This window comes from Apteryx mantelli, chromosome 11 (assembly GCF_036417845.1).
Source record: "Apteryx mantelli isolate bAptMan1 chromosome 11, bAptMan1.hap1, whole genome shotgun sequence".
Taxonomy (NCBI): Eukaryota; Metazoa; Chordata; class Aves; order Apterygiformes; family Apterygidae; genus Apteryx; species Apteryx mantelli.
The window spans coordinates 21,273,608-21,282,971 of NC_089988.1; the positions used below are offsets into that span (position 1 = coordinate 21,273,608).

General features: G+C 52.3%; 1 protein-coding gene across 1 annotated transcript; it reads left to right on the forward strand.

The window, feature by feature from the left end:
• Positions 1 to 6,730: 6,730 nt before the first annotated feature.
• On the forward strand, positions 6,731 to 7,249 carry LOC136993074 (olfactory receptor 14A16-like; the record flags this gene model as incomplete). The annotated part of the gene is made up of 1 exon (XM_067303091.1): positions 6,731 to 7,249. A coding segment is annotated over exon 1 (519 nt), but the record flags the coding sequence as incomplete, so codon positions are not given.
• Positions 7,250 to 9,364: the final 2,115 nt, after the last annotated feature.

Below are 9,364 nucleotides of genomic sequence, written 5' to 3' on the forward strand. Positions count from 1 at the left end.
GTGCCTCTTTCCCTGCAGCCTGTACACACCCAAGCTGCTTCCCCACCTTGCTCTCACCCCGTGATCTCCCTGCCTCTCCTGATGTCTTCCTGTCCTCACTTGCTTTTCCTTGAAACACAAAGGCAGGGGCTGATCCCAGACTCCCTCTGGGTGACCTGTTGCACCTCAGCACTGCCCTACGAGTGACATTCTTTTGACCTGAAGTCCAGTTTGAATCTCTCAATATGCAGTTTGTGGCTCTTTCTCCTTCTCATGCTTTTTCCCACTGCCAAGAAAAGCTCCATCATCTCTGAAAACACCCTTCAAGCAGTCACAGGCTAATAGTCTACTGCCCTTTGCCTCTTGGCTAAAGCAAACCAGGTCCCTCAACCTCTCCTCATGGATGCGGTTATTCCCACCTAGGCAGAGCACTTGACGCTTCTCTTGTAAATCTTCATGAGGTATTTGTTGTCCAAATCACCCGAATTTCTCAAGTTCCTTCAGGGCTGAAGCTCCTCTGTGTCAAAATAAAAGAAAACAAAAGAAAACCAACAAACAAACCAGCACCAATGAGTTAAGGGTGGGCTGTATGGGACGGGATCAGAATGGTAAAACAGACAGACTTAGGAGGGGTGGAAGAAAAAAACCAAGGAATTTAAAAGTGAAGCCAAGAATTGATCAGGGCTGTCTTGGGGATTCCTGCCAAGAAGCCCTGCATCTGAAGAATTCTGACTGGAGGAGGACAAGAAAGCTGGCCTGCTTCTACTGTCACAGGGCACCTACATGCTTTCCCTGACATCCACAAGAGAAGATTGAGAGTGGGAAGAACCATGGACTCCTTCAGGGTGGAAGGGACCTCAGGAGTTCTCTAGCCCAATCTCCTTGCTCCCAGTAGGGTCAACTCTGGGGTCAGAGCAGGTTGCTCTGGGCTTCATCGAGTCTGATCTTGGAAACCTCGAAGGGAGGAGACTGCACAGCCTCTCTGTGCAACAAGTTCCAATGCTTCCTCACAAAGCAAGTGCTCCAGCTCCCTGACTACGGTGAGGGCCCTCGGCCAAACTCGCTCCCAGTTATCAACTTCTGTCTTGTTCTGGGAAGGCAAACCCGGATACAGGGTTGTAGATGGTGTCTAATGGATACTAACTTGAAGGCGATCACCATTTCCCTCCGCCTCCTGCCTGTGCTCCTGCTCATACAGCCCACGATGCTTCTGGCCTTCATTGCTGCCAGGGAATGCTGCTGGCTCATGTTTTGCCTCCTGTCCCCCAGCACCCTCACGTCCTTTTCCACAGAGCTGTTCCCCAGGCCCTCAGACCCCAGCCTGTGACACAGTGGGGTGTTGGTTTATCGCAGGTGCAAGACCTGTCATTTGTCCTTATTGAATTCCATGAGGTTCCTGACAGCCCATTCCTCCTGCCTGCCTAGGTCCCTCTGAATGGCAGCGCTCAAGCATAGGACTGCCCCCCCACACACCCCCACCTCCAGTTAGGCGTCATCTACAAGGAGGATGATTGTTGCATCCTCTGTGTAACTAATAGAGTTGATAAACAGGACAAGTTCCTGGAGAGACCCTGTGGTGCTCCACTTCTCCCTGGCCTCCAGGAAGAGTACTACCCATTCACCACTGCCCTCTGAGCCTCTGATCATTCAAGCAGCTTTTTACCCATCCGGTTGTCTGCTCATCTAGACTATAATGTTCTGACGTGCATACAAGAATATTGTGGGAGACAGTATCTAACACCTTGCAAAGTCTAGGTAAAGGACATTTACTCTTCTACATCCACTAATACAATTTTTTTTAATCATAGAAGTCAACCAGGTTGGTTAGGCAGAATTTACCCTGGGTAAGTGCGTGCTAACTGTTCCCAGGCACCTGCTTCTCCTTCATGTGTCCAGAAATGTGATCTGAGAGGATTCATTCCATGACTCTCTCCTCACCAAAGGGAGGCTGAACTGCCTGCAACTCCCCAGGTTGCCCTTGTGGCCTTTTTTTGAAGATGGATGTAACAGTTGCCTTTCTGCAGTCATTGCGACTTCACCCCATCTCCACAACCTTTCAAAGATGAGAGCGAGTGGCCTTGCAGGGACAGCAGTCAACTCTCACAGCATTCTTGGCTGCAGCCCATCCGACCTCATTGACTTGTATAGTTTGAGTTCTCACAAGTAATCCCTCACTAGCCTTGTCCACTGCTGGCTGCTTTTCTCCTCTGGAGTCCCCACTCAACACACAGCCCAGGAGACCTTGCTTGTGGCAACAGAAGCTAGTAAGGGGTTGATTTGCTCAAACCTGTCTGCAGCTGCTGCTGTGAGATTCCCTGTCCCATTTAGCAGTGAGGCCACATTTTCTTTTTTTATTCTTTGATTCTTACGGAAGCAGTAGCAGCTCATCTTCATGCCCATGACATCCCCTGCAAGTGTCAGTGCTAGGGGAGCTTTTTCTTCCCTAACACCAAGCCTATGACCTTGGACAATATTTCCAAATGCCTCCTTTGCCTCTCCCTCCTTGCCCCTTCTGTATGCTGCCCTATCACCCTGGAGCTAAGGTGTGAGGTCCCTGTTTAGCCAAGTTGGTCCCCTGAGAAATCTGCTAGTTTTACTGAGAAACGGGATGGACCATCCTTGTGCTTGGCAGGTACTGTCTTTAAAGTCCTGCTGGCTTTCCTGAGTTCCTGGGCCCTTGACAGCTGCCTCCTGTGGGATCCCCCATCACTCCTTTGAACAGGTCAAAGTCTGCTCCTCTCAAGTCCAGGGTCTGTACTCTGCTAGTGTCCTTCCTCACTCCCCTCAGGATTTGGGACTCTACTTTCTCATGATCACTGTAGGCAAGGCTGACACTACCCCATCCCTGATCAGTTCCTCCTCATTTACAGTTTCCAGATCCAGGAAAGCATCACCCTTATCCTGCTTCTGCATCTCCATCTGCCAAGCCTATGCCCCAGGCTGCATGCACTTGTGTATATTTTGGTTGCAGAGCCTCAACTGTGGCACAGAGAGCAGACCGGTCATGGTGAAACATGTTACCAAGGGCCAAGGACACCGTGTGTGCAGTGGCCCTACTCCAGAGCAGAGACACACTGGCATAGATAGCAGGTGGCAACGTAATAGTGGAATGAGCTTCCCACTAAGAGAGGAAAGCCTGCAGTGCCCAAGGCCAGGCAGAAACAGTGCTGGGCTGGCAGAAATGGCAGGAGAGGCATTTGCTGCCTGAACTGACTTTGAGGCACCATGGGGCCTGTGACAGAGGTGAACCAATCTCCAGCAAGGACAAGTGCTGCTGAAAAAATCCCTGGGCCTGGATGTCCTGTGATCCAACCAACCTGTGGACTCCACTAGCACAGTCCCTGTTCACATGATCTGGGGGTGAGAAGTTGTTCATGGAGAGAATAGCTGGAAGTGTTTGAGAGTGCAGAGACTAGAGCAGAGCCCTTGGTGTGATGTGCCTCCCATCTATGCAACACTGTTGGATGTAGATGGGATGGACTTTGCCTGAAGGCAGTGGTGGGATTCAGTTGTTTGGGCCCTGGTAGGAAACCTGAGAGGCCTTCAGGTGCTTTCCCAGCAACCACTCCAAAAGGACACGGTTTTCCTGTAGGTCCTATGCTGTATTTGCTAGAGACCTGTGGTTGTGCTGGACACCACAGGCATCGGCCATGGCCCTGCCTATGGCCTATCTTTATGATACTGAATCTAGAGTCTGCACTGAACCATATTCGCTGTTTGCATTGTACAGATCTGCTTGTGTCTCAGCTTCATAGTGAGTGGAGCTCTAGTTGCAGTAGGCACTAGGGCCATTTCAGATGGCCAAGGCAATTTCCCACCTGGCCCCCACCTCAGGCTCTAGAAGGATGTGGGTGTCATAATTGCTCCATCAGAACAAGCAGACACTGGCACATGCCTGGGACCACCTCTGTCTCTTCAGCTGTCACCAGGTGTTTGTGTGTGACCAGCTGACTCCCACCCTCCATCTCCATTGATTACAACAGGAGCTTAGACAAGGAGCTCCCATGCAGACACACCTCTGTTGTGCTCACTAATTCAGAGCACTGTCCCTGTGCCCCAGGTTGCTGTGTTCCTGTCTAAGTGACTGCAAGTGACCGCCTGCGAGGGTCAGCACTCAGCCTGCCCAGGGAGCTCATCATGGCACTGTTAGGAGAAGCTCTGGGTGGGAGGAGTGACCTCTGTCAGGGCAGGTTCATTCTCCCATTGAGAGGGTGTTGCATGGGTCAGGGCTGCTCATAGCTCTAGCTCATGCACAGGACTTTTCCGAGGGGACTTTTCAAAAGGAAAGTGAAGGCAGGGATTTCCTGAAAGAGAAGCCAACTTCCTGGCATGGTGCTTTACATTTCCTACCACCTGGCAAGGGGAAAATGGAAATGGAGCTGTCAGGCTTGGACAACAGACTGAGACTCATTAACAGTTTCCAGGAGCAGCCAATGTGTCAGCTAGGAACTTCTGAAAGTCCCTCCAGCCACCCCTTAGTCTATAGACAGCATCAGCTTCCCCTTTGCTGGCATCCTCAGGGTTTATGTGACCTGCTCCTTAGCACCTTCAAGCACAGAGATATCCTGGGGCAGTGCCCTGCTACTGGGAGGTTTCTGCAGGGGAGACCTGAGCTCCCTGAGGGAGGTGTCAGCACTGCAGGGCCTGACCATGACTTGCTCAGCTCCATCCACCCATAATGTTTCTGTTGGCACTTCCCTCTCACTGCCTGCCCATCTCCACTGCCTGGAGCTGTCCCTGCTGGCAGCTCTTTCTCTGTCCCAATGTCTTTTCCTGCTCGGTGTTCACAGACCCCCTTCCACCCTCTGTGTGCTCATTCCTGCCCTCCACAAACCTCCCACAGGCAGGGCCCTGCCCAGGGGCATCTCTGTGCTTGCAGGTTCTAAGGAGCAGGTCAGGCAAACCCTCACAAGGCCAAGAAGGTGATGGTGGTGCTGTCTGTAGGCTGAGGTGGGGATGAAGGGACTTGCTGAGGTTTCTCTCAGACCTTCTGGGGGTGTTCAGCTGCAGTTAAGACACCAGCCCTGAGTGTCCTGCATGGTGTTCCCTTGCTGGCAGTGAGAAGCCCCAATCCCCTTCCAACCTGTGAGGCTCCTGGCAATGCATGTCATCAGGTTGGGGAATGAGCTGACTCTCCTTTTGGGAGAGTCCGTCTTTAGGACCCTTGACTGCTTCTCAGGGCTGTGCTGTCAAGCTGCAAGCTGCCCTCCGGAAAAGCACAGCTTCCCTGGAGCATTTCTGTAAGATCTGAGAGTCCTTGGTCTGGTCATGTGAGTCAGAAACCTTGTCACACTCTTCATCACTCTCTCTATGTCGGGGCTGAGAGCAAAGAATTTGGAAATCTTCACTGTGACACTGAATTCCTCTGCTCCCAGCTCAGTCCAGTTTCTTACCTAGAGGAATTTGTGAATGTGGTTGTCCTTCCTGTGAGTGAGGTGCAAGTGCAAGGCAGTGAGGGGCAAGACTCATGGACAGACCAGGTCCCGTGACCCTATTCAAAGAAAGAGCGAGTCCTTTCCTCTTGGGATGCACAAGGGCTCATGCTGAGAGCAGCTGAAATGCCAAAGATTTCTACCCCCTCAAAGAATGCTCCCACGGTGAGAAGGAGGCATCTAAAATAGAGATGTGTGTGTGTGTGTGTGTGTGTGTGTGTGTGTGTTTGTGTATCATCAGACTCCTGCACTGATCATTTTGCAGAGAAGAGTGGGTTTCCAAGAGTTGAACAGCCCTTACACATACATGGTGGACATAAACTGCTGTAGGATGTGTGCATCACAGCTAGTCACTTCCCATTCCCTCTGCAGTGCCTGCAGGAAGGGCACAGATGGTAAACGGGTGCGAGGACAGGGTCTATCCCATTCGGACAGAGACATCTAGAAAGGGTCAGGTCACCCCCTGCCTTCCCTTGACTGTTTCTCTGCCTTGCTGGAGTGGCAGCTGGTGTGGCTGATTCAGATACAGACACCTCTGTTCAAGAGGGAAGGTTGGGGGAGATGAATCCCTCACAAGGGTCTTCTCTTTCAGACACAGCTGCCACAAGAGCTGTATTCAGCTCTCATCATGGGAAACAGGGAAACTTCCCACTGGTACATGGACCAAGTCCCCTGCTCCCAGCACCCACCCCAGGTATCCCACCACATAGCAGGGTCAGTTTGACACCTCCATTTACACCCTCCTGGCAGAGCAGGAATGACTCCTCTGGAGCCCATGGGCAGAGGCCCCTGCTCCGCATGGCACCCTCAGCCAGTGTAAACAGAGCTGCAGAAAGGGAGCTGAGCGAAGGTAAAGGGCAGAGGAAAGGTGGGGGTTTCTATGAGACACAGAGTGGGTTTGGCTCAGAGAAGCCTGCTCTAACTTGCCCCTGTCTTTTCCTCCTTGGACAGTCCACAAAGCCCCGAGGAAGCAAATGTCCAACAGCAGCTCCCTCAACGAGTTCCTCCTCCTGGCATTTGCGGACACACGGGAGCTGCAGCTGTTGCACTTCTCGCTCTTCCTGGGCATCTGCCTGGCTGCCCTCCTGGGCAATGGCCTCATCATCACAGCTATAGTCTGCGACCACCACCTCCACACCCCCATGTACTTCTTCCTCCTCAACCTCTCCCTCCTTGACCTTGGCACTGTCTCCACCACTGTCCCCAAATCCATGGCCAATTCCCTGATGGACACCAGGGCCATTTCCTACTCAGGATGTGCTGCCCAGGTCTTCCTGGTTCTCTTCTTTTTAGGAGGAGAGTGTTCTGTTCTCACAGTCATGGCCTATGACCGCTACGTTGCCATCTGCAGACCCCTGCACTATGGGACCCTCATGCACAGCAGAGCTTGTGTCAAAATGGCAGCAGCTGCCTGGGCCAGTGGTTTTCTCAATGCTCTCCTGCACACTGGGAACACATTTTCCATACCACTCTGCCAAGGCAACACAGTGGACCAGTTCTTCTGTGAAGTTCCCCAGATCCTCAAGCTCTCCTGCTCAGACGCCTACCTCAGGGAAGTTGGGCTTCTTGTGGTTAGTGCCTGTTTAATGTTTGGGTGTTTCATTTTCATTGTGCTGTCCTATGTGCAGATCTTCACTGCTGTGCTGAGGATCCCCTCTGAGCAGGGACAACACAAAGCCTTTTCCATGTGCCTCCCTCACCTGGCTGTGGTCTGCCTTTTTGTCAGCACTGTAATATTTGCCTACCTGAAGCCCCCCTCCCTCTCCTCACCAGCTCTGGATCTGCTGGTGGCTGTTCTGTACTCAGTGGTGCCTCCAACTCTGAATCCCCTCATCTACAGCATGAGGAACAAGGAGCTCAAAGATGCCCTGAGGAAAATGACTTCATGGACAATTTTCAGCAGTGGTAACATTGCCATTGCTCTCCACAAATGACTCCCACAGCATCCTGTACCACGACTGGGCTTTGTTTGTTCACTTTATTTTTATTGTGACTATTATTCTTAATATTTGCAATCTTGCTGACGATACAAAACTGGGAGGAGTGGCTGATACACCAGAGGGCTGTGCTGCCATTCAAAGAGACTTGGACAGGCTGGAGAGGTGGGCGGAGAGGAACCTCATGAAATTCAACAAAGGCAAGTGCAGGGTCCTGCACCTGGGGAGGAATAACCCCAGTCACCAGTACAGGTTGGGGGTTGACCTGCTGGAAAGCAGCTCTGCGGAGAAGGACCTGGGAGTGCTGGTGGACACCAAGTTAAGTATGAGGCAGCAATGTGCCCTTGTGGCCAAGAAGGCCAATGGTATCCTGGGGTGCATGAGGAAGAGTGTTGCCAGCAGGTCGAGGGAGGTGATTCTCCCCCTCTCCTCAGCCCTGGTGAGGCCACATCTGGAGTACTGCATCCAGTTCTGGGCTCCCCAGTACAAGAGGGATGTGGCACTACTGGAGCAAGTCCAGTGAAGGGCTACAAAGATGATGAGGGGACTGGAACATCTCTCTTATGAGGAAAGGCTGAGAGAGCTGGGCCTGTTTAGCCTGGAGAAGAGAAGGCTGAGAGGAGATCTTATCAACGTGTACAAGTATCTGAAGGGAGGGTGTCGAGAGGATGGGACCAGACTCTTTTCAGTGGTGCCCAGCGACAGGACGCGAGGCAACGGGCACAAACTGAAACACGGGAAGTTCCATCTGAACATGAGGAAAAGCTTCTTGACTGTGAGGGTGACAGAGCACTGGAACAGGTTGCCCCGAGAGGTGGTGGAGTCTCCTTCTGTGGAGATATTCAAAACGCGCCTGGATGCAATCCTGTGCAATGTGCTCTAGGTGACCCTGCTTGAGCAGGGGGTTTGGACTAGATGATCTCCAGAGGTCCCTTCCAACCTCAGCGATTCTGTGATTCTGTGATTTGCACAGGCCTTGTGAGCCCAGAGTGCCTTGGCCACCTTGTGGTGTCACCTCAAGAGCTTCGCTGTGTGTCTGGGTTGAGGAGCCAAGGGAAGGCAGCGAGCAGAGCAGTGCCTGGGGAGTGTGCAAGTGGCGAGTGTCCTGCATCCATGTCTTCTTTGTGGCACCTGGTTGTATCAAGCAGAAGAGGCAGCTCTGTGGGACAGAGACAGTGTGTTTGTAGAGCAGGTGGCAAAGCAGAGGTCTGGCATCAGGTTGATGCCTGGTGCACGGCTGAGCTGATCTGACAGTGTCAGCAACCCTTTCCGTGGAGCTGCTCCCTCAGCTGGTCTCTGTCCCTAGAAATGCACTAGAAATGGAAGTGGCACCCTGCTGTCATTGTGCAGGTGCTGCAGTGCAAAGGCTCCCAGCTCGGACTTGATGGCACTAAAGGAAAAGCAAGACCAATCGTTCCCTTTTCTGTTTTGTTGCCAGGGTGACAGAGTGGAGCTGTCCCATTAGCTGGAGAGAGTCTTGCCAGGAGATGAAAGCCGTTTGCGGAAGACTGTTCTGTATGGAGTGATAACAGCGTAATCAAGGGATGTGCGAGTGGCCCAGGTGAGCTTCTCCTCTGTGAAGGTTTGCACTTTTCAGATCCCTTGTGACTCCGTCCCAGATAGGGCAGCAGCAGGCACCTCGATGTCATTTGTGCTTGTGAGGTGAGTTGTGCCTCTGAAGCTGGTAGGCCAAGAACATTCATATAGCTTTGGTGATGATGGTGAGGTCCCTTGTGTCTCAGTGCCTCATAAAGGGGGAGACAGGCCCATTGCTGCTGTTTGTGGTTCTGAGCTCCCTTCTGCATGAGCACCTGGTAGAGCAGCGGTAGGGAGGTTAGTGCTCTTTGTGCTTCTGGGGATCGTGTACCTCAGTCCATGATAGGCCAGCAGCAGGCGCATGGCTTCAATATAGACTGTGAGGTCGCTTTTCTTTGAGTATTGAGAGGCCAGTGGGAGGCCCATGGCTGCTGTTTTTGTTTGTGAGGTCACTCTTGCCTTACTGTCTTATAGGCCAGC